At 43.5% G+C, this 27,097-nt stretch overlaps 1 protein-coding gene across 1 annotated transcript in view; it reads right to left on the bottom strand.

The window, feature by feature from the left end:
• Positions 1–27,097, bottom strand: part of cux1a (cut-like homeobox 1a) — a 155,572-nt gene that overhangs the window by 67,317 nt on the left and 61,158 nt on the right. The window contains exons 3-4 of the mRNA XM_036595364.1: positions 19,956–20,003; positions 3,463–3,541 (exon numbers count right to left, since the gene is read on the bottom strand). Coding sequence (XP_036451257.1) covers positions 3,463–3,541; positions 19,956–20,003 — 127 coding nt within the window. The remainder of the gene's footprint in view (positions 1–3,462; positions 3,542–19,955; positions 20,004–27,097) is intronic.

Genomic DNA, 27,097 nt, shown 5'->3' with positions numbered 1-27,097 from the left:
ATGTGCTATGTATTCTGTAAGTATCTATGTATAATGATGTATGTCCCATATCACAATTTTGTCCTGATAATGTATGAAAACACACACACACACACACACACACACACTCACTGTGTAGAGCAGTAATTTGGGGATAAACTGAGTGTTTGTGCAGACAGACAGTGCAGCAAGTTCCAGCATGTCCACAGAGAGCGTGTGTGGTGTGGGTGTGTGTGTGTGGTGTGTGTGTGTGTGTGTGTGTGTGTGGTGTGGGTGTGTGTGTGTGTGTGTGTGGGTGTGTGTGCACGTGTGTGTGTGTGTGTGGGGTCTCCCAGGCAGCCGTTCAGCTCCAGTTCAGCCAGAAGTCAGCTCACAGCTCAGACTACACACACTCCAGTCCTCCTACGTCACACAGCGCAGAGCGGCTCTCAGACCGCAGGGCCGGGCGCGCGACCCAGCGCCGTTCACTGTTTCATACATCACTTAAAATAATTCAGGAAGATTAATATAGATTTTACACAGTAAACCTACACATCACTGCTAAAACGACAACACACTGTATTTCCAGCTCCTACTGTTCACCGACAGTTCAGCCGAAAACGCAGTGAGTGCAAACGTGACAGAGTAAACGTGACTGGCTGAGCTGTAACGTTCAAAAAACTTCGTAAGAACTTTCTTCATCTCTTTCTTGACTGTTCTCTTAAGAACAGCTGTTAGAACATGTGAACGGGCCTCGTTCTCCAGTATCAAAGCACAGAACTGTTCTCTCTTTTGTGCTCTTGAGTGTGTGTAGATTCTGTTCTCACCTAAGAACAAACCCCACATAAGAGGACACTGGTGAGTCAGAATCTTCGTAAAAACTGCGTAAGTGGGTTTAAGGAGAAATGTCTTCTCAATCGCCATGTGGATTCAAACAACAGCCAATCAGAGAGCCAGAAGAGTGGAGAAAAAGCTGAAGGAGTACAACACAGGCAGATAGGAGCCGCTATCATGTTCACAAAGTTTATAACGTTTATTATGTTTATAATGTTGATCATGTTTATAATGTTCACTGTCTTTACAGTTTCAGCTCAGCTGCCAGTCTGTAGTGAAATATTTCTCCAGCTCTCACTGAATCAGCGCTTCTCTCCATATATTCATCCCCAGTTCAAGCTTTTGTTGCGCACACATCCCTACAAATTTACTGAGTAAAATGTTTTTAATGTGGAAACTGCGCAGACACGGCTTTGGAAATCACTTGCAGTCTGAAGTTTTGCCCAGCAGGGGCGCTATTAACACACCAGCTGCTGCGAATCTGCACCAGAAGAAGCTCCTGAACGCATCCCTCTGACCCTGCTTCTCCCATCGACTCCAAATCCCAGAACTCCCTGGGATATCACGTGACTGTGGCATCATCACCACCAACCAATCGTCGTACAGCTTCACCTCAATACTGATATGCCTCACCTTCTCCCTTTGGATGCGTTCAGCTGGATTTTAGCCGTTTGTTATGTTTGTCTCTGTGTATCCGGTCTGTCTTGGTTCTGACATGCCTGTTTTTTTGACCACATATAGCAACAAGTAACGATTCCATCCCGTTACAGCATTAACGGTTATTATAACGACAGATTCTCAAAAGATGTTGAGCTACTCAGAATCACATTTAATAGGAGAGTTTTATTGAAGATTTTCATTAAAACAGTTAATATTTTAAAAAGCATTTACCACCAATAGGGGGCGTCGTTATTGATAATTGCGACTTCGTATCACAGTAATCACAGTAATCTGACCGGAGTGTTTAAACTCCGGCATACGACCGTACGGCATGCGCCCGTCCCAAGCAAGAACAAGCAAGGACAAACCCCGGCGAGGACAGTGGGGAGCTGCTGGCCCTCATTAAGGGCAGCATGAGCACCTGAGCCGAGAGGGGATGAGAGCACGTTGCTCCACCTCCTCCGCTCGGCTGCCGAGGTCAAACGTGAGGCAAATTAAAGCGGCATCGCTGTGGGACCAGAGACGGCGCCCAGGAGGCAGGACTCAGGACTCGCATGCTGCCCCCCGCTCACTTGAGTCAAGACCACTGCAATTAAGTCCAAGTCAACAACTCTAGAGTCAAGTCTGAGTCAAGACCACTAGAGTCGAGTCCGAGTCAAGACACTAGAGTCAAGCCTGAGTCAAGACAGTAGAGTCGGGTCTGAGACAAGACACTAGAGTCTAGTCTGAGTCAAGACCTCCAGAGTCAAGTCCAAGTCAAAAACTCTAGAGTCAAGTCTGAGTCAAGACCACTAGTTCAGTCCAAGACCACTAGAGTCGAGACAAAGTCAAGATCACCAGAGTCAAGTCCGGGTCAAGACCACTAGAGTCGAGACCCAGAGTCGAGTACGAGTCAAGACTGAGCCAAGACCACTTGAATCGAGTATGAGTCAAGACCACCAAAGTCAAGTCCGAGTCAAAAACCTAGAGTCAAGTGAGAGTCAGGTATGGAGCTGCCGGCCCTCATTAAGGGCAGCGTGAGCACCTGAGCCGAGAGGGAACGAGAGCCCGTTGCTCCGCCCCCTGATGCACAGCTCGGCTGCCCAGGTCAAACGTGAGGCAAATTAAAGTGGCATCGCAGTGGGACCAGAGGGGGCGCCCAGGAGGCAGGACTCGTGCCCCCCTCACTTGGGGTTCGTCCTCGCTCGGAGTTTAGACCCTGCCTTCCTGCCGGCTCTCGCGGCCGTCATCGGGGCCCAGGGTACAGGCGCATGCCATAGACTGTATATAAATAAACGTCTTTAATAGGCTCAAAATGTTGAAGACTTCTTTCTTTATACTGTACTGGTTTGTTTGTATTACTTGATACATCAAAAGGATTTATTTATTTACTTATTTATTTATTTATTTACTCTTAATCAGTGGTAAATGTATGGGTGCCATGTGGGTGGGGGATGATATGGCGCTCCATTGTTGTTATTGTTTTTGTTGCCTACTGTATTTGCTATTACACTGGAGCTTTATCTTAAAAATAAAACCGTTTGATCACAAACAAGAAAAGTTCTGATCTTCTGTTATTTGTTATTTATTTTAGGAGTTGCAGTTAAACAACCCTGATATCTGGGAGTGCTGTGGACCCCTCAGCCCCCCAACACACCCTCCCAACACCCACCCACATCCCTAACAGTATCCTTTATCCTGGACATGCAGCTCAGTTCAGGTTAGACTGCAGTTAGGAAAGTCTGAATACTCACACTGCTGTAACCAAACACCGTCTGCTTTCAGTCTGAGTGTGTGTGTGGGTGAGTGGGTGTGTGGGTGTGTGTGAGTGTAAAGCCGGTGAAGTCATTACAGCAATGTGTGTGTGTGTGTGTGTGTGTGTGTGTGTGTGTGTGTGTGTGTGTGAGAGGACACTGGAGACATAAGCCTCATAAATATGACTGATGTGTTTACAGTGTTTCTGCTCCACTCAAACATTACAGCAGTGTGTGTGTGTGTGTGTGTGTGTGTGTGTGTGTGTGTGATACACACCTGGGACATCGATTAATCTCTTATACACACTGAGGAACGCTGCCTCCGACTCCTTACTCCTCTTACACAGAGCGTCAATCTGTAACAGAGAAAACACACCAACATGAACAACACACATCACTGGTGCTGTAGCCCAGACCACTACAGTCGAGTCCGAGTCAAGACCTCTAGAGTCAAATCCGAGTCAAATCCGAGTCAAGACCGAGTCAAGACACTAGAGTCAAGTCTGAGTCAAAAATGAGACCTGGACACAGAGTCCGAGTCAAGAACGAGACCTGGACACAGAGTCCAAGTCAAGAATGAGACCTGGACACAGAGTCCAAGTCGAGAACCAGACCTGGACACACAGTCCAAGTCGAGAACCAGACCTGGACACAGGTCAAGACTGAGATGCTACAACACTTCGCATCACTGTTAACCCTGTAAACAACACTTACATCATAACTACACTGCAAAAAATAATATCTTAGCAGGAGAAAACATCAGAAATATAATGAATATATACTTGTTTAATCTTTTGAGACAATATAATATTATAACCTATTTCTATACATTTTCACTTATCCAGTAAGTTTGTGTTATTAAATTGTCTTATTACTTTGATAATTCTTGTATTATTTTTCAAAACAAAATAAAAAATGATAAAGAAAGATAATCTGCCAACTGAATAAGACACTTTCACTTAACTTAAAACGTAAAAATGTATAGAAATACATTAGATATTATTCTTACACTAATTTCAAAATGAAAAATATTAGTTATGTTGACCACATATTCTATGTTTTCACATTTTTTGTGAAAAGTATTTGTATTTTGAGTATTTGGGCTCAACCTTTAGCGCCACAGTAAATCTGAATCAGACGACACAGATCACTATATAATAAAACATCACCAACGTACAGTCAGTGATGTATAAATATGACGAGGCTGAGGATTTACAGGGTTACAGCGCTTTATTTTTTATTTACGTTTACATTTCTGACAGCAGACTAATATCTCTGTCTTCCTGAGAATGAGTCTCTCTCGCTCTGAGAGGGTTAGAGTCAGTAAATCTAACACTGCGTAGAACCGAAAGCAGGTTCCCTTCGGTCCGATTTAGATTTGGCTCTGTTGACCCCTTTTAAAAGCCCCGTCTGACCCCGACTGACGCTGGACTGAAACATCTGCTGTGCCTGGAGGAATAGAGGCTTTTTATTTCATAGATCTCCCATAATCCCTCACACACGGAGCTGATCAGGATGCTTCGGATACGGGCACTAAAGCAGCGCTGAAGCACTCAATGAACCGAGAGAGCCGGTCAAAAGTCTGGACACGCCGGCTGCTTATTATCGCCAATGAAAACGAGCAGTGAAGAAATTCACTTGTTAACTTTATGAAAATATAAAGCGTCAATTTTCAAATCCAGGAATATTAAATCAAAGCTATAACGTCACTGCAACAACAATCTAAACTGAAAAATATTGCATAAAAAAAATTAGCATTAAAGCTGGTGAATTTTTTCCATTTCAAACCTTACATAGTCAGCAGATGGCGCTGTGTTTAAGTTTAGCATTGCTGAACTGCGGGAAAAAACAGTCCAATTTAGAATTATTTTAGAGCGCTTTCTGAAAAAAATCCTCCACACTACATAACTCAAACTGCAAATAAATAAAAACTAAATAAAAGTTTAAAAATAAAAACAAAACTAAGACGACCTGAAATTAAACTGGAAAAAAAAAAGTTTAAATTTTAAAAAGATGAAAAATTCAAAATAATAAATGTGTTTATATTTTATTTTAGTTGTCAGTTTAGTTTCAGGTAGTCTTAGTTTTTGTTTTTAGTCTTGCTTTGTTTTTATTTATTTTCAGTTTGAGTTATGTAGTATGGAGAACACTTTTTCAGAAAGCACTCTAAACTTAAACACAGTGCCATCTGCTGGCTATATAAGGTTTGAAATGGAAAGAATTCACCAGCTTTCACGCTAAATTTTTTTATGCAAAATTTTTCGGTTTAGATTGTTGTTGCAGTGACGTTATAGCTTTGATTTAATATTCCTGGTTTTGAAGATCTGATAACTTCAGAAATTCAGATTTTGTCAGTAATCCGATCTGAAACTCTACATGACTACATGAGTGAGACAGTGATCAGATTTCTGCTTTACAACCAGCCAATAATCTCACAGAAGAAGACGAGACGTAAACATAAAACTCAAACTTCATGAGCAGCTTTTTTAAAAACTTCTAGTCACTTTACCTGAAAATATGAACAAGCATGTATTTGGTTTCAGCGTAGCTCTAAAAGTGTTTTGCTGCGTCTCTTGGCGACGCTGCTGACTTATTTCCGGTACCACCATCTGTTTTCGCACATGCTCAGACTGAGAAATCCGAAAGAAATCAGAGTAAGAGTTCACATGCACTGAGAAATCTGATTACTGAGCTAAAATCCAGCCTCTTTATCAGATTTCTTAGTCAGATTTCTAGACCTTACTCTTACCTAAGAAATTTAAAAAAATTACATGACCATTCAAATAATCAGATAACTGCAGAAATCTGATAATGATCAGATTATTAAGTGCATGTAAACACACTCTATATTAACCCTGCTACCCAAAGGCCTTTATTTTTCACATCTTACAGTAATAATCACATCAAAACTATGAAATAACACATACAGAATTACACAGTGACCACAGTGATGATGATTGGACCAACATAAATATTAAATTTTTGATTTTTAGCTACATTAACAGATGTTCCAGGACGTATTTTTCTTTTCACTTATCGAGCAACTCATTTGGAGATCTGGAGGTTTTATTGTGACAGTGATGACACTCTGAGGCAGATGATGATGATGATGATGAAGAACTCTGGCGCTGCTGGAGAGAGAATTCTGCAGAACCAGCACAAAGCCGGACTCAACTGGGCCACAGCTAACAAACTGGGTCAAACCTGAGAGAACAGAAAGAGCCGAGACAACCCGCCCCGCTGGAGCAGAGCTGGAGAAACACAGCAGTGGAAGGTTTTCCCTCCTGCATTTGTCCGTTATTTTTATCATACGGCTGCTGACGACAACAAGCCCTTCCAGAGATGATGGATTTGTTCTCTGATGATAAACTATTCTTTCTCTTGTTGATATTTTTCTGCCGGATTTTAGTTCACAAACTCGGACGGCAGTTTTTAAGATATCAGCACCGTTAAAACTCTGTATTGAGATACGCAGTTGTATAAATTATGGTACTTTTTAAATTAGTAGATTTAAATTAAAATAGAATTAAATTATCTTTGTATTTTTCATTTACAAAACAATTTGAATGTGTATGAAAGGTGCTTTTTGATTGGAAGTACGATTTCATTAACAACACCCTATTAATCACGTGGGATATTATAGCAACCATGTAGCAACACCCTAACAACCCCCTGGGATACTATAGCAACCACTTAGCAGCACCACAGTAACCACCTGGGATTTCATAGCAACCACAAAGCAACACCTTAGCAACCACCTGATATACCATAGCAACCACACAGCAACAACTTAGCAGCCACCCGAGATGCTGTAGTAACCACCTAAAATACCATAGCAATCTCATAGCAACAACTTAGCAAACATCTGAGATGCCATAGTAACCACCTATCAACATCCTAGTAAACACCTGGGATATCACAGCAACCACATAGCAACACCTTAGCGACCACATTAAATACCATAGCAACACCTTAGCAACCACCTGAGATCCTGTAGTAACCTACCTAGTAACCATCTGAGATGTCATAGTAACCACAACAACCTAGTAACCATCTGAGATGCCATAGTAACCACCTGAAATACCATAGCAACCACATAGCAACACTTTAGACCATCTGAAATGCCGTAGTAACCACCTGAATTACCATAGCAAGCACATAGCAACACTTTAGACCATCTGAAATGCCGTAGTAACCACCTGAATTACCATAGCAACCACACAGCAACATCCTAGTAACCACCTGGGATATCATAGCAACACATAACAACACCTTAGCTACCACCTGAGATGCCGTAGCAACCACTTAAGTAACGCTGACTGGTTGGCATTACTGCTACTGAGCGCTGATTGGTTAGCATTACTGCTACTGAGCGCAGACTGGTTAGCATTAATGCTACTGAGAGCAGACTGGTTAGCATTAATGCTACTGAGCGCTGATTGGTTAGCATTACTGCTACTGAGCGCAGATTGGTTATCATTACTGCTACAGAGAGCGATGTTAGCAATGTCTGAGAGACTGGTAGCATTACTGCTACTGAGGCGATGGTTAGCATTACTGCTACTGAGAGCAGACTGGTTAGCATTAATGCTACTGAGAGCAGACTGGTTAGCATTACTGCTACTGAGAGCAGATTGGTTAGCATTACTGCTACTGAGCGCAGATTGGTTAGCATTACTGCTACAGAGAGCAGACTGGTTAGCATTAATGCTACTGAGCGCAGATTGGTTAGCATTACTGCTACAGAGAGCAGACTGGTTAGCATTAATGCTACTGAGAGCAGACTGGTTAGCATTAATGCTACTGAGCGCTGATTGGTTAGCATTAATGCTACAGAGAGCAGACTGGTTAGCATTAATGCTACTGAGAGCAGACTGGTTAGCATTACTGCTACTGAGCGCTGATTGGTTAGCATTACTGCTACTGAGCGCTGATTGGTTAGCATTACTGCTACTGAGAGCAGACTGGTTAGCATTACTGCTACTGAGCGCTGATTGGTTAGCATTACTGCTACTGAGAGCAGACTGGTTAGCATTACTGCTACTGAGAGCTGATTGGTTAGCATTACTGCCACTAAGCGCTGATTGTTTGGCGAGCAGAGCAGCTCATTGGCTGTTTGCGCTCACAGACTTCATGAACGTAGAACCCTTTAGATTTAGATTTGCTCCATTTTAACTCATTCATTTTGGACTCACTCGGGAGCGCCCCCTAGTGTTTGAGAAACCCATAAGACATTACAGAGCAGTAATTCTCCTCTCTATAAGTTCTCTGTACATAACCACCTCATGGTCAGCTGTGGTGACGAGATAATGCTGGGTCAAATTTACGCCGCCAAAAAGGTCACTAATTATCGGAAGGTCATCAGTGACGATTTTGCTGATACCGATTAAACCTTGATATTATCAGCCGACCGATACGTCAGTTGGGCCCCACAATACAGTCCTCTGGTTCTGTTTTGCTTCCCATGCAATCCTGCTTTTCCTCAAGCTGCTCCAGAGCCTCTTGCGCTAACGCCGCATAGCGTTCCCTACGGGCGGCAGCCCCACACAGACGCAATCTGGACTGAATCAGGCGTTTCTGTCGGGGTGCGCTGAACCCTTGTACTGTTTACCCTCTCGCGAGTGTTGTGTGTTTGGTCCTACAGCAGCGGAACATCAAATAAAAGCTGTAAATCTGCTGGCCTGCTGCAGCTGATGGATGGAACAGGGCAGCCGCCACCGAAAACATCCAACACATCCAGCATGTAACAGAGTTCTCCCTCCTATGGGAAAGAAACTAAACATTTTCAGATGTTTCTCGCCGGAAAACATCTGGACGGGCGCAGACGCCGGCCAAGTTCAGCAGCAGCAGTCGTCTCACAGATGGAGCAATTAAACTCTCTCTCTCTCTCTCTCTCTCTCTCTTCTCTCTCTCTCTCGCTCTCTCTCTTTCTTGGCGGAGCTCCCCGTCCGCCCACGAGTTCCAGCAGGAACCGTAGTTGAATTCAAAGTTCTGTTGCTGTTCAGACAGAACCCCGTCAGGAGGTCGAGCACACGGCCGCTGGGGAGCCGTATCCAGCTGATCGCAGCCCCTACGTTCGAGTTTATGAGCTAATAAATTTTAAAACGGCTGCACCAAGTAACGTAGTTTCAACACGGCATTAAGTTATAACTTAAAATTTACACCTACACACCTTTAGGAGCGCCGTAAACAGAACGACTGGATTTGGAGAACGTTCAGCTGCAGATCAATTCAAATGTGGCGGTTTCATCAATTTGCCATTAAAGCTGTAGTACTGTAATCAGTAAACCGCTGCTGTCGGAACAAAACCTTGTATCTCCATTTTTGTCGTTTTTCAGATTTGACATAATTTGAAAATACCCATAGTCCTATATATTGTGTGTAAATTCCATGATGAATGGACCAAAAGAAATGACCTAAAATTACTTGGGAAAAAGTCTGGTTCCATTGACTTACATTAAAAGCAGAGTATGTTTTTTCCTTCTCCTGTAAAGTTACATTGTTGGAGATACGAGGTTTTGATCCGACAACAGTGATAGACCTGATGCTGCAGAGATCAGCTACAACATTAAACCACCCCTTTCTATCTACACTCACTGCCCACCTATCAGTTCTGAGTCACGGCGGAACACCGAGGCTTTAAAACTACACTCTTAAAAAAGACGGTTCTTCAAGGGTTCTTTAGTTCTATATAGAACCATGAACAGTCAAAGAACCTTTTGCATGCCTAACTTGTTCTCTATAGAGTGAAACGGTTCTTTAGATGTGTTGTATATGGTTCTATCTAGCACCAAAAGGGTTCTTCTGTTGGTACGAGCTTGAATTGTAACATTAAAGAACATTTTTTGGTACCGTACAGAACCATTTCCAAAAAGGTCCTATATAGAACCACACATACAACACATTCTCAATCAATCTGAAGAACCAATTCACCATGCAAAGAACCATTTAAGCACGCAAATGTTCTACATAGAACTCACAGTTCTAAACAGAACCATTCCCTTTACTAAAGAACCCTTGAAGAACATTTTTGTGTACACAAGAACAACGCAAAATTACTTTAATTCATGAATTAATATTCATTAAGACTGAAGTCTTGGACACTGGGGTGTGTTCTGTTCTACACAGGTGGGTTTGGCTCAGATAAATAAAGGTTCTCCAACAGAACAATTTCAGCACCAAAATCCCTGAAAAACCTCAAAATAAACCCCCAAAACTCCACTAGAACATATAAACTCCTCAGAAGAAGCCCTGCTGGTCCTGTGAGGGAGCATGTCCACTGTCTGCACCTGTGAGGACTAACCTGTACCTGCACACCTGGACACTGTACATCCAGAGACGCAGAGCGTCAGGGCAGAACTGCGGCTGTAAGGAACCGTAATGTGAGGACTGGAACAGACCGAAATTCATTTTATTGGTTAAATTATTTATTGGAAAAAAACGAAGAGTCTCAGAAACTCAGCTGCCGCGCTGCATCGGTCCTGCTAGAACACAAGATTATCATAGACTGTTTACTGCACACACACACACACACACACACACACACTAAAACGTACACACACACACACACACACTAAAACGTACACACACACACACACACACACACTAAAACGTACACACACACACACACACACTAAAACGTACACACACACACACACACACACACACACACTAAAACGTACACACACACTAAAACGTACACACACACACACACACACACTAAAACGTACACACACACACACTAATACACACACACACACACAAATATGTACACACACACTAATACACATACAAACACACGTTAATACACACACACACACTAATACACACACACACACACAAATATGTACACACACACTAATACACATACAAACACACGTTAATACACACACACACACTAATACACACACACAATCACACACTAACACACACACACACTAATACACACACAAACACGCACACACACTCACACACTAATACACACACACAAACACACACTAATACACAGACACACAAACAGACACACACAAATACACACACACAAACTCACACACTAATATACACACACACACAAACTCACACACTAATATACACACACACACAAACTGACTAATACACACACACTCCCCTGAACGGGGCCTCAAGTTGCACTCCAAACTGCCCTCTCATTTCCTGACAGGAAAACAAGAATATCTCTATATCTCTCTCTCATTACTCTCTCTCTCTCTGTACTGTCTCTCTGTCTCTCGCTCTCTTTACTCTCTCTCATTACTCTGTCTCTCTGTACTGTCTCTCTCTCTTTACTGTCTCTCTCTCTCTCTCTCTCACTCTCATTACTCTCTCTCCCTTTACTGTCTCTCTCTTTACCATCTCTCTCTCTCTTTTTACTCTCTGTCTTTACTGTCTCTCCATCTCTCTCTTTACTTTCTCTCTCATTACTCTCTCTCCATCTTTCTCCCTCTTTACTTTGTCTTTCTCTCTCTCTTTTACCCTCTCTCTGTCTTTACTGTCTCTCTCTCTTTACTTTCTCTTTACTCTCTCTCCATCTCTCTCTCTACTTCATCTTTCTCTCTCTCATTACTCTCTCTCCCTCTCTTTACTTTCTCTCTCATTACTCTCCATCTCTCTCTCTTTACTTCATCTCTCTCTCTCATTACTCTCTCTCAATCTCTTTCTGTACTTCATCTTTTCTCTCTCCCCCTCTTTATCTTTCAGTTTTTTCCTCTCTCTCTCTCTCTCTCTCTCTCTCTCTCTCTCTCTCTCTCTCTCTCTCTCTCTCTCTCTCTCTACATGCTCACTGTAGGTCTCTCTCCCCCTCCTCCTCAGGAAGGAAGCAGGAGAATGGAGTGACCGGCTGCGTTCGTCCTGCAGCTGACCGCGTAGAATACAGCGGCCAACTCGGCTCGTCTGTCGCTGCAGATCTAAATGTCATCGTCTATTTCAGGATCTCAGTCGACTCTGATGGACCGAACAACACAATCACTGCAGAACAGCTGCTGCTGGAGAACACAGTGAAACAATGGCCCAGTCCCATTTCTCACTTTGACCCCTACCCCTAGTTTCTGAGTGTTGCCTCCTGTAACTGAGCTCCAAGGTGTCGTGGTTGAAATCTTCCCTCTGAAATGGGACCCTCAGTTAAAAAGAGCATCACTTCATTAACAGCTACCAGCGCTGCTCTGTAGGCGACCCTGCCAGTCTGCAGTGACAGCAGAGGAGGGTAAAGTTCAGCTCCTCACTGCTGGGCTTTAGTTACATTTAGGGTATCATATGATCTTCAAAGAGGGGGGCAATTATTTATTATCACCCACCCCTAATTCTTCAGTGATATGAAGCTGAAGTCAGAGATTCACCGGATTCTTATTCGAATTTTCCCATTCCACCTTAAATGGTGGCCAGAATGTAACTGCTGCACCATTTAAAGTGGAACAGGAAATTTAGCTGCTAGCTACTGAGACGTCAGCACTACTACTGATTCTTAATGCTTGTTATGATGAAAATGACCATAACACACTGAAATAACATTAAGCTAAGATAATATGGTGGTTATTGTGATTTTTTAACAGTGAAAATTCTCACTTTCGTGTGTTTCTTTGGTCTTTTGTGCTCCGTCTCACCGGTTTTTCTCTTTTTCTCGTAACACTCTGTTTGGAGTGTCTCTGAAAAACCTCCTTCTGGAGGGTCATGCAGTTTATAAACAGTGTATATACTGTATCTACAAGTTTATATGCACTGTAATATACTGTATATACCAGTCTATATACATTCTCAATGAACGTAACACAGAGCGACCTGAGACGACCTGCGACAGCGCAGCGTTCTTTAAGCTCAGGTTCTATTAGGGCAGCAGGGCAGATTACAGCCTTTAAAGAAGGGAGTTATAATCTGAGCCTCACTGGTTCTACAGAAGAGTGAGGAGAACAGCCTGTGTCACCGCAGAACAGTGAGGATTCAAAACTCTTAAAAGAGATGGTTTTCAAGGGTTCTTTAACCCAAAAGGGTTCTTCTATTGTTACAAGCTTGACATTGTAACAATAGAAGAACCCTTTTGGGTGCTTTATAGAACCACTTTCAAAACGTTCCAATTTAGAACCAACCAGAGCAACCAATGAAAAGCATTCTTCAAGTGTTCATGGTTCTTTATAGAGCCATTTAAGAACCAACTTTTAAAGGAGGTGTATTTAGAACTCAGGGTTCTAAATAGAACCATTCCTTTTACTAAAAAACCCTTGAAGAACCATTTTTAAGAGTGACCACAAGAACAACACAAAACTACTCACGAATTAATGTTTATTAAGACTAATTAAATGAGTTTTTGAAACAGGTTCTATACAGCACCAAAAAAAGAGACTTCTATTGTAGCAACTTTTATATTCTAACAACAGAGGAACCCTTTTTGGTTCTATATAGAACCCTTTTCATAAAGGTTATATATAAAACCATCTACAACACATTGTCCATCGATCTGAAGGACCATATCACCATGCAGAGAACCATTTAAGCACACAAATGGTTCTTTGAGAGTTCATGGTTCTATACAGAACCACTGTCTTTACTAAAGAACCCTTGAAGATCTATCTTTTTTAAGAGCGTACTAAAATGGCGACAGGGTGTTCTTAATGACGTAATTCAGTATTATTAATATGCTATAAACGGTTCCATTTACATCTCTCAGAAACAGCCTCTGTTTCTCTGCTCTGTAAATAAAGACACTACAGAGCTGAACGTCTCCTTTTCTGCTGTTTTATGAAATCACAGGCTCTCTGAGTCTCGTTAGGGATTTCCTGTCTGAGGAGATAAATATAGCCGTGTGGAGGACGGGGCTGGCCCCCAAACACCAACTGACCGGTTACTGACTCACGGCATGTGCCGACGCATTCTGGATTTATTTAGCAGCCATTAGCAGAAGTGGACACTCATTCAGACGCCTCAGTCGCAACAGCTGCTGCAGCACAGCCGGGTTTAACGGCTACAACTAGAAGCTGTAACACGAGACGTTTCAAATAAATCAGGACAAAATTATCGATAAATATCTATATTTTCATCACTTACAACCACAGTTATATTACAGTTACACATTCAGTACATCTGAGACAGTCTGTGTTTGTGCCAGAGGGGTGACAAAGAGTCAAGACTTACATGGCCTTTTGAAAACGTAAACATAAAGTGCCCACACCTTGGAAAATCACACTGTCCTTGTTTTCATGATATAAAAGATCGCCGTTCACTCTCCAGCCCATATATGGACATTAAAAGGCAAAAACAGCTCGTTTGGAATTCACTGTTATTGTGAGGTCACAAAAAACAACACATTTACATTTACTCACCCTATTCAGCCTACAGCAGTGTAGCCCCGCCCACTCAGCCTACAGCAGCTCCGCCCCACCCATTCAGCCTACAGCAGTGTAGCCCCTCCCATTCAGCCTACAGCAGTTTAGCCCTGCCCATTCAGCCTACAGCAGTTTAGCCCCGCCCATTCAGCCTACAACGTTTAGACAAGGTGTGGGCACTTTATGTTTACGTTTTCAAAAGGCCATGTAAGTCTCTTGGACTCTTTGTCGCCCCCTCTGGCACAAACACAGACTGTCTCAGATATACTGAATATTAACTGTAATATAACTGTGGTTGTAAGTGATGAAAATATAGATATTTATCGATAATTTTGTCGATAAATATCTATATTATCTATTATATCTATATCAGATAAATATCTGATTTATTTGAAACGGCTCGTGTTACAGCGTCTAGTTGTAGCCGTTAAACCCGGCTGTGCTGCGGCAGCTGTTGCGACTGAGGCGTCTGAATGAGTGTCCACTTCTGCTAATGGCTGCTAGATAAATCCAGAATGCGTCGGCACATGCCGTGAGTCAGTAACCGGTCAGTTGGTGTTTGGGGGCCAGCCCCGTCCTCCACACGGCTATATTTATCTCCTCAGACAGGAAATCCCTAACGAGACTCAGAGAGCCTGTGATTTCATAAAACAGCAGAAAAGGAGACGTTCAGCTCTGTAGTGTCTTTATTTACAGAGCAGAGAAACAGAGGCTGTTTCTTTCATAGCGTGTAGCCACACCGTACACCGAGAACCTTTTCGGCTCTTTAACGTTGTATAAGTATTTGGTCACAGAGATGTAAGACGTTTCATGCGAGTTCACTGTGGCTGGTTGTTAAACCAATTTAGACCATGTTTGGTGTTAGTCTGGGTAGGTTAGTGTGTTGTCCTCCCGCCGCCCCCAGTTAGAATGCGTATCATTGTGCTAAAAACAGTCGGCAATCGGTATCAACCTCACCAAACACTGACCGGTCCATCTCTACAGACTGCAGGAGCAACTATGACCTCTGATTTGCAAGACGGCGTTAGAGTTAAAAGGCCCGTATCCTACGTTTCCTGCATTTCCTACATTTCCCATAACCATTATGAGATTTGTGTGGTTTTATGAACCAAAAACAGTCATAATTTATTTTCCAGCCTCTCTTTCTTTAACAGGCTGTTTTTGTTACTGCACCTTTAAGACTGGAATATGTAAATAAGCTCCATTTAGAAATTTACAAAAGAAGTCTGGGCTGAAACACTCCTTATAACTTTATAACTCCTTACAACTATAACGCCCATTCAGCCTACAACAATTTAGCCCCACCCATTCAGCTACAGCAGTTTAGCCCCACCCATTCAGCCTACAGCAGTTTAGCCCCACCCATTCAGCTACAGCAGTTTAGCCCCACCCATTCAGCCTACAGCAGTTTAGCCCCACCCATTCAGCTACGGCAGTGTAGCCCCACCCATTCAGCTACGGCAGTTTAGCCCCACCCATTCAGCCTACAGCAGTTTAGCCCCACCCATTCAGCTACAGCAGTTTAGCCCCACCCATTCAGCCTACAGCAGTTTAGACCCGCCCATTCAGCCTACGGCAGTTTAGCCCCACCTATTCAGCCTACAGCAGTTTAGCTCCACCCATTCAGCTACAGCAGTTTAGCTCCACCCATTCAGACTGGAAAATGATCATGTAGAAATGAGTTATGACTGTTTTTGGTACATAAAACCACACCAACGTCATAGGTGGCTACAGCAAATGCAGGAAATGCAGGATACTTGTCTTTTAACTCTAACGCCGTCTTCCACCTCAGAGCTCATGGTTGCTCCTGCAGTCTGTAGAGATGGACCGGTCAGTGTTTGGAATTGAGACCAATTACCGACTGTCTTTCCTCACAAGAAGCTGTTGCCGATTCTGATCGGGGGCGGGGGCGGGGCGACGACTCACTGAACTACGGCGACAAAAACACCAAACGTGGTTTAAATTGGTTTAATAACCAAAACACTGCAGTGAAACAGCTCCGTGGCCAAAACTCACACGGCATTAAACCATTTTCAATCATATTTCCACACACAGACAGCAGGAAATAGGAAATGTCTCCTTTCAGTGCACTGAGAGAAATCTGGCTCACATATTTTGCACCACTGCTCTCACTTTAGGCCATACTGAGCAATCACTCATCACCTATTTACAGCCGCTCAGTCTTTCCATCTGTTATAGTTTGCTTGCTTGTTTTAATGCTCAGAACTCTGAGCGCAGTCTCAGTGTGAACACACCTCCTGACATCTACACATCAGACTATAATTAAGCTATAAATACGCTGGTTTGGGTGGCGGATCTCTGAGTACCACACCACTCTGCACAGTGCACGCTCGCGCCGACAGAGCCGAAAGACAAAAACGATCAATTCTACTGATCCGTTTCATGGGCAGCTATCGATAAATACAAATAATCTGTCTTTTCTCAGAAAATAAAGTTTAAAAACCACATGAGAACTGTGCAGAACCTCACGTTAATAGTTATGATTATGATTATTATTATTATTATTATTATTATTACTCCAGTAGCGAGTGTTTGGTTACAATCCACGTTCACGGAGTCATTTATCTCAGTTACACTCACAGAAGTCATTTTCCCCAAACGCTTTAAATGGTTTTGTCGGATTGTTATCATGGAATGGGAGTAGAAATGAAGCGGATGCTCACGCCACATTAGCCTTCCCTACTTTTGCAATATTTAGAGAGCAATATTTAAAACAATAATAATAATAACAGTAATAATAATTATTGTAACAAAATAACATGCATTCCAGCACATGTGGTGCTTGGACCCCTAATAATAGTGAGTGCATGTTTGGGTCATTCTCACAAAACAGCCGCAAACTGTGTCCATAAATCATAAACAATAAACAATATTCTTAAGATATAGCAGATCAAAGGGAGCTCTACATGGTAAAGTAATTGTTGCCCTGATTCGAATTAATGCAATGTCGGTTTCTCATTATACATATATATGGGTCATTGATATGACAGGCACGTTTTGTGGCCATTATTTTCCCAAAAAATATTTTAATATATGCACGACAAATATCACATTATTCAACAATACCTCTTTTATGTGAAACAATTTTCAGTGCATCCATATAAAATTCATTTTAGCTTCTTTTTGCCTCCAAAAGTCTAAAAACATCTGTCCAATCATGTACATTGATAAAGAAAACTATCAAGGTTTTAAAAGGTATTTTAGCTATAAAATTCAGAATTAAACAGTTTGATTTTATGTTTGAAAACTTTAAAATAAAAAACCATGTTGCAAAATTAGGCATCTTTAAAAGTGCGGAACTCAGTGAAAATCTTAGCTCCTCAAATGTCAGGTGGCACAACCAAAAACAAAGGGCTTTTATTTTAACAAACTTTTATGAAAGAGGGGCCAGGGTACTGCACCATAAAGAAGACCCCCAGTGACCTTCATGGTGCAATGCCAAGGTCACAGATTTAGTAAAAGTGTGATGTTTGAGTCGCAGTTAGAACGGTTCCGTTTACCATGTCAGGTGGTCTGACCTCAGGAGAACCATGAAAATGTGGAATTATTATAATAATGTTTATTTATTTGAAACCATGTCAAGTTGAAGGACAGAGGTTTCTATAGGTGCCCAAGCAGATGCCTGTTTAATTTGAAATTAGTCTGAAAAGTCAGGCGGCGCAACCAGTCAGTCAGATGGTGCAACCAGACCAGCACAGTTTAATAACTGAAATAGACAATTAAAAGATTTGATAACACTCACTGTATTTAAGATAGAAAATATGCTGATATAAATGCAAATATATATGCAGATATAAAAACATTATGTATTCTTTTTCAATACGGTTTTTTTTTGTCATTGACCCATATATATATATATATTTTTTTGAGAGAGAGCTTGTATGACATTTATTTATAAAGAATGTTATAAATACATAAATATACATTTACAGAAACAAAAAAATCCATCAAAATAATTAAATAATTCATTACAATACAGCCAATCAGAAGAGAGCTCATTTGCCTATATCAGTCTTACAGACACAGTAACAAAAATAGCCATTTATCTCTAAGAGATAAAGAGAGGTTGGAAAATAATCATGAATAAATGAATTATGACAGTTTTTGGCATCAATTAAACAAATTTAATCATCCAAGCTTACTTTTAACTATTGAACCAGGCATCAGTATTCATACATCCTAAAATATCTCCATAAAAATAAAACATCTGTTCTAGTTTTCAGGCTGTTTCACTCTTTTCAGGTTGGCTTCCAGTACTTGTCATCCAGTGTGTTCGGCGTAAGATGGCGTGAGTACTGTAAATTACTCCGAGCTCTGTGCGGCGCAGAGCGTCTCTGCCGTGCTGAATGGTAATGCACATTACTTAAGGAACACAGCACACGGCCCAAATCTCTGCTGAAGGAGAGCATAGAGCCCAGCAGCCTCCACTGCACTGGAAATCTATTCAGTGACAGCAAAGGTACCAGAGACCCACAGCAGATCCGGGCCTAATCGCTATTGCAGTGCCGGTCTGGCCTGAGCGACGACATGTTCCAAACGGCAATATAATACGTTTTATTCAGAGTGAGACAACTGCATGAAAACACCCCAGACACACGATAAATCAATAACCAGGCTCCTCTGCAAATAATACCCATTTCCATGAACGTCAGGAGCTTTCCAGGAACAGACAGAAAACCTCCTGAAGGTTCTACTTTTTCAGAGTCTTATTTTAACCCTGTCGCACGACACTATCAGAGCTCATCCGTACGGTTCCACCACACAAGAACCGCGACATGAAGCCATTTAGGCAACTGTTCAAAATAATAATGATAAACGTTCTGAACGTTACAGTAATGTGAGAGTAGTACAGAGCCAGATGTGCCTGTTTCAGAGTCTGCATGTTCAAGATCTGCAGTAGCTGCGCCGTTTCAGTGAATGTTGCATTTTATTACAGTGAGCCGAATCAGAGTAAGAGCAGAACCTCTAGAGCTCCAATCAGAGCAAGAGCAGAACCTCTAGAGCTCCAATCAGAGCAAGAGCAGAACCTCTAGAGCTCCAATAAGAGCAAGAGCAGAACCTCTAGAGCTCCATTTAGAGTGGGAACCTCTAGAGCTCCAATCAGAGCAAGAGCAGAACATCTAGAGCTCCAATTAGAGTGAGAGCAGAACCTCTAGAGCTCCAATTAGAGTGAGAGCAGAACCTCTAGAGCTCCAATAAGAGCGAGAGCAGAACCTCTAGAGCTCCAATTAAAACGAGAGCAAAACCTCTATAACTCCAATTAGAGTGAAAAGCTCTAGAATGTCAAATAAAGTTAGAGCAGAACCTCTAGAGCTCCAATTTAAACAAAAGTAGAACCTCTAGGGTTCTAATTGAAACGAGAGCAGAAGCTCTAGAGCTCCAAACAGAGCAAGAGCAGAACCTTTAGATGAGTCCAGCTTACCTCTGTCTGGAAGCCCTTTAACAGTGGAGTGATCTGTTTACGCAGGTCCTGCAGGAAAAACACAACACAAACACAAAAACAATCCCTTAGACATGGTAATGATACTTACTAATGAATAAATACATAAACACAGACATACACTGCATGGACAAAAGTATTGGGACACCTGCACATCACACCTACTGGAGCTTTTATGACTCCCATTCTAAATCCATAGGCATTAATATGGAGTCGGTCCCCCTTTGCAGCTCTAACAGCTTCCACTCTTCTGGGAAGCTTCTACAAGATTTTGGAGAGTGTCTGTGGGAATTTCTGCTCATTCATCCAGAAGAGCATTAGTGAGGTCAGACACTGATGTTGGACGAGAGAATCTCCGTTCTAGTTCATCCCAAAGGTGTTGGATGGGGTTGGGGTTACAATCGTCCAAAATGTCTTGGTGCTGAAGCATTAAGATTCCCCTTCACTGGAACTAAGCGTTCTAGACCAACCCCTGAAAAACAGCCCCATATCATCATCCCTCCTCCACCAAACTCTACAGCTGGCACAGTGCAGTCAGGCAGGTAACGTTCTCCTGGCATTCGCCAAACCCAGACTCGTCCATCAGACTGACAGATAGAGAAGCTGATTGGTCTCTCCACAGAATACGTTTCCACTGCTCCAGAGTCCAGTGGCGGCGCCTCACTCCACTCCAGCCGACGCTTGGCATTGTGCAGTTTGATCTTAGGCTTGTGTGCAGCTGCTGGAGCTCTGTAGTGAGTGATTCAACAGTGGATCAGCACTGTGCGCTTTTGTTGTTGCTCCTAGATGCTTCCATTTCACAATAAAAGCACTTCCAGTTGTCTGGGGCAGATCTAGCTGGACAGAAACCTCACAAACTGACTTGAGGCAGAGGCGGCATCCTATGACAGAGCCATGTTTAAAGCCCCTGAGCTCTTCAGTGTGACCCTCTACTGCCAGTGTTTGTCTGTGGAGACTGCAAGACTATGTGCTTGACTTTATACAGCTGTTAGGAATGGGTGTGGCTGAAAGAGGGGTGTCCCAATACTTTTGTCCATATAGTGTGTGTATATACAGCAGTAACAAACACGGCAACCATCAGAAGGATTCCTCTGTTCAGAGTGTGATGATTACAGTAGGTTATTAATGCAGTGATGTAGGAAACGTCCTGTAAGTCAGTGTGATGTTTTATGTAAATGAGCTGTTGTTGACAGACGGTGCTCTCAGTCCAGATGGAGGGAAAACAAGAGAAAGAAAGAAAAAAAGAACAAATATATTTAAATGTAGATTTAGATTTATCAGATGTCCTGAGGCACACACACACTAACACACACACTAACACACACACACACACTAACACACACACACACACACACACACTAACACACACACTAACACACACACACACACTAACACACACACACACACACACTAACACACACACACACACTAACACACACACTAACACACACACACACACACACACACACACACTAACACACACACTAACACACACACACACACTAACACACACACACACACACTAACACACACACACACACTAACACACACACACACACACTAACACACACACACACACTAACACACACACTAACACACACACACACACTAACACACACACTAACACACACACACACACACACACACTAACACACACACACACACTAACACACACACACACACACACACACTAACACACACACACACACACTAACACACACACACACACACACTAACACACACACACACAATAACACACACACTAACACACACACACACACACACACTAACACACACACACACACACACACTAACACACACACACACACACACACTAACACACTAACACACTAACACACACACACACACACACACTAACACACATACACACACATACACACACACTAACACACACACACACACACACACTAACACATACACTAACACACACACACACTAACACACACACACACACACTAACACACTAACACACACACTAACACACACACACACACTAACACACACACACACACACACACACACACTAACACACACTAACACACACACACACACACACACACACTAACACACACACACACTAACACACATACACACACACACACACACTAACACACACACACACACACACTAACACACTAACACACACACACACACACTCACACACTAACACACACTAACACACACACACACACACACACACACTACACACACACACACACACTAACACACACACACACACACACACACACACTCACACACACACACACACACTCACACATACACAATCACAACAGGATCTGATCTCACCTCCCACAGGAGAAGGACAGACTACGCTTAAAGGAGAGAGAGAGCATACATTTATCTCTCTCTCTCTCTCTCTTTCCATTTTCTCTTTCTGTTTTTGTCTCTTTCACTTTCTTCTTTCCCTTTTTTACCTTTTCTCTCTCACTCGTTCTTTCTCTCTTTCTCTTTCATTTCTCTTTCACTTTCTTTCTCCCTTTCTGTTTCTCTCTCCTTCTTTCTCTCCCTTTCTTTACTTCCTTTCTCTTTCTCATTTCTTGCTTTCTTTCTTGCTTTATTTTTGCTCTCTCTCTCTTTATTTCCTATCTCACTCTCTTTTTGCTCTCTCTCTTTCGTCTTTACTTTCTCTTTTCTCTTGGAACTCTCTCTCTCAATTTCCTCTTTCTTTGCTCTCTCTTTTCTCTATCTCTTTTTATTGCTCTGTCTCTTTATTTTCTGTCGCCCTCTCTCTCTCCCTCTCTCTTTCCTTTTTTAAACCCTTTCTCTCTCACTCCCCATTTCTCTTTCTGCTCTCCTTTTCCAGTTTCTTTCTTTTGTCTCTCTCTCTTTCACTTTCTTTCTCCCTTTCTGTTTCTATCTCCTTCTTTCTCTTTCTTTACTTCCTTTCTCTTTCTAATTTCTCTATTTCTTTCTTGCTTTATTTTCTCTCTTTCTTTGTTTTCTCCCTTTCTCTTTTCTCTTTCTTCTAGCTCTCACTTTTTATTTTCTCTCTCTTTCTCTTTTGTCTCTCTACCTTGTTTTTTGCTCTCTCTATTTCCTGTCTCTCTGTCTTTATTTCCCCTCTCTCTCTCCCTCTCTCTCTCTCTCTCTCTGCCCTCGTTTTCCGCTGCCTGTGTTCTGTATGACTCAGTCCACTCTGCTTAAAAACCCATTCATGCACAAACAGCGTTAAATAAATAAATAAATAAATAAATAAATAATCGGAGTGAGCTCACGGCCGCCGCACCGCTGCATATGTATGTTCCTCTCAGTCGTTTTCACAGAAAACGCCGTTCGGTCAGTTCCAGAAAACGGGCACTTTTACAGGAGGCTATTTTTACACCATGATGTAAACATGACAGACCAAAGCTGCAGAAACGTCACTCTTTAAAAAGCCTGAAATCAAATACAAACACTGAGTCGAGTCTCTGAAACAGCCTCCGTCCGCGAGGCAGACTCTTTCTTCAGGAAGCTCTTACAGTAAAGAGCCGAGCTATTAAAGGACATCAGATTAGGCTGGATATAAACGCTGCTTTGATTCGGGACTCAGAGCAGCGTTTAACACCAAATCACATTAAACAGGCCAGGAATAAACCGCACACCTAACAGCCCCTCGCACCCGCGCCGCACAACAGCCCCTCGCACCCGCACCGCACAACAGCCCCTCACACCGCACAACAGCCCCTCGCACCCGCACCGCACAACAGCCCCTCGCACCCACACCGCACAACAGCCCCTCACACCGCACAACAGCCCCTCACACCCGCACAACAGCCCCTCACACCGCACAACAGCCCCTCACACCCGCACAACAGCCCCTCGCACCCACACCGCACAACAGCCCCTCACACCGCACAACAGCCCCTCACACCCGCACAACAGCCCCTCGCACCCACACCGCACAACAGCCCCTCGCACCCACACCGCACAACAGCCCCTCGCACCCACACCACACAACAGCCCCTCGCACCCGCACCGCACAACAGCCCCTCACACCACACAACAGCCCCTCGCACCGCACAACAGCCCCTCGCACCCGCACCGCACAACAGCCCCTCACACCACACAACAGCCCCTCACACCGCACAACAGCCCCTCACACCACACAACAGCCCCTCGCACCCACACCACACAACAGCCCCTCACACCGCACAACAGCCCCTCGCACCCACACCGCACAACAGCCCCTCGCACCCGCACCGCACAACAGCCCCTCACACTCACACCGGGTAAAGGAACGCTGAACACGCTCACACACACACACACACAGTTACACACACACAGTTACACACACACAGTTACACACACACACAGTTACACACACACAGTTACACACACACACAGTTACACACACACACTCTAAGTTCTGTAAGTTCTGTATCTGAAAAAGGGAGCAAGATTATTATTACAACCTTTACTCTTTTACTGTACTGTCTCTCTCTCTCTCTCTCTCTCTCTCTCTCTTCCTGTCTTTTTCTCTGCTCTCTCTCTCTCTCCCTCTCTCTCTCCCTCTCTCTCTCTCTCTGTCTCTTTCTCTGCTCTCTCTCTCCTCTCTTCTCTCACTTCTCTCTTCCCCCTCTCTCTTGTGCGGTGGTCATGGTGATGAGCTCCAGTGGTCAGTGATGTGACGACAGGACATAGAGGAGATTCCCATGTTTTGTGTGTGTGTCTGTGTGTGTGTGTGTGTGTGTGTGTGTGTGCGTGTGAGTGTGTGAGTGTAAAAGGAGCCCCACCGCACAACCCCGCCCCCCCCCCGCTACCCCGGCAGCTCTGGCTGCTGTTCAGCAGAACTGATTCTGCTCAGGGAGCCACAAGAACACGAGGAAACATCTCACAACATCTGGATTCAACATAACACTCACACACACTTCCCTGCCAAAGGAGACCCCCCCCAACACACCCCCTCCCCGGCCCCCCGCAGAACTGCAGCGGCTACAGTCCAAAAACTCTATCACTCAATATGACTACACTCATTTACACAGTCCAGAGAGACAGACAGAGAGAGAGACAGAGAGAGAGGGACAGAGAGAGAGAGAGAGGGGGGGGAGAGAGAGAGAGACAGAGAGAGAGGGACAGAGCGAGAGAGAGAGGGGGGAGGGGGGAGGGGGCAGAGAGGCAGAAAGAGAGCGAGAGAGAGAGAGAGATAGAGAGGGGGGAGAGGGACAGAGAGGCAGAAAGAGAGAGAGAGAGAGAGACAGAGAGAGAGAGATAGAGAGAGAGAGAGATAGCGAGGGGGGGTGGGGGCACCTCACTTCAAACCTACTGACTCACTGCACAGCATAAACGATAACAAATAAAAGTGTGGGCGCCCGTGATCACACACGTTTAAAACATACACCCCACAGGGGGGCATCTTACCCTGGGTAGGGGGGTTTCTTACCCAAGAACTGGGCTTCTTACCCTGGGTAGGGGGGGTTCTTACCCAAGAACTGGGCTTCTTACCCAGGGTAAGGGGGTTTCCTACCCAAGAGGTGGGCTTCTTACCCCAGAGCAGGGTTTCTTACCCAGGGTAGGGGGGTTCTTACCCCAGACTATTCTTCTAACCTCGGGTAGTTACCTACCCTAGGTAGGGGGCTTCTTACCCCGGAGGGGGCTTCATACCCCAGGTGCTGGGGGCTTCTTACCTTGGGTGGGAGGGCTTCTTACCCCACTTAGGGGGGATTCTAACCACAAGGTAGGGGGCGTAACAGAAAGCAGGGTAAGATGTTGTGGTGCTGTATGAGCAGAACCGTCTGCTGCTCCAGTTTATCCCTCTAACTGTGTGCAGGTTTATCTACATCCTCATCCTGTACACGATAAACTCAGACATGACTTACAGTAAATGGACACTGTACTGGGGGGGCCTTTTTACCCACTTCCCCACTTACATATTTAAAGCTGAGACGCAGTGTGGGTGTGGTGGGGGGTTTAAAGGCTGACACACACTCACTCACACTGCCCAGCACCCACAAACACAGGCTGGCTAATGAGGACCCCAAACAAAGAGAAGGTGATGCCGGACCGAGAAACGCAGACTCACAGCCGATTCACACCGGAATCCAATAAACACAATAAACACACATCTTCATCAAAGCGTGACCCCTTCTATATTCTGGACTGTGCATCCAGTGCTCTTAAAGGGAAACTCCACCGCTTTTCCAAAATTTCTTCATAATTAAAACATCACTCAGAGTGGTTTGGTGTGAAACGCTCTGTTCTAGAGAAACTTACCGAGAACTGTTCACAGTGGTGGTGATAGGAACCAGACGTCCACCTCTAAAAGCTCCCTCACAGAAAGTTACTACATGAAATGGTTATGAATTCACTGTCTGATGACTGAGACACTGTTTTATGATAGTTTAGATTATAGAACTTAAACTCCATTCATGGTGGAGGGATACATGCAGGGTGCTGTGAGGGAAAATAGTCCCCAAAGAAAACTTATTATTTCAGATTTTCCACTATTTTCCATCATCAACATTCCATATAAACTCAGAAGACTCGTGTAGGTTCACTGGTGGTTCTGGATAGTAAATAAAATGTCTATATTTGTGTTGTAGTCATGGCGACCCCTGGTTCCTATCACCACCACTGTAAAGACATCTGAACCATTTCACACCAAACCACTCTGAATGACACCTCAAACACTGGATAATGGAGAAATTTGGTGGAATTCCCCTTTAAGTTTCTGTTATCTATCATTACCACTAAAAATAAGAATGAATACTGTCTGTGTGACACCAGTGCAGACGATCTGAGAGGCAGCAGCAGATAAAGCTGAGCGTGCGGAGGAGAGGAGGGGGTTAAAGAGCAGGACGGAGGGAATAAAAGCTCTTTTCTTTGGCAATTAGTTCTGATGAGCAGGTTTGTTAGGCAGCAGCTATTGAGGAGCTATTTATAGCGAGCGCTGCAGGAGAAAAACCTGCCATGCAGATTACAGGGGAAAGAGGGAGGGGAAAAAGAGGAGAGAGGAAAAGGGGGATGAATAAAAGAACAGACGTGAGTGGCCTTCTGCTTCAGGAGAATTTCCCTGCATGATAAAAAACTCCGGTCCACTGCATCCTTCACACATCTGACCACTCCAGTTTCCAGCTTTTCAAAACATTTTTAACACAAACGATCAC

This window comes from Colossoma macropomum, unplaced genomic scaffold, assembly GCF_904425465.1.
Source record: "Colossoma macropomum unplaced genomic scaffold, Colossoma_macropomum, whole genome shotgun sequence".
In the NCBI taxonomy this organism is placed as follows: domain Eukaryota; kingdom Metazoa; phylum Chordata; class Actinopteri; order Characiformes; family Serrasalmidae; genus Colossoma; species Colossoma macropomum.
Note: the sequence above shows the minus strand (reverse complement) of the source record. Positions and strands in the feature narration are given on the sequence as shown.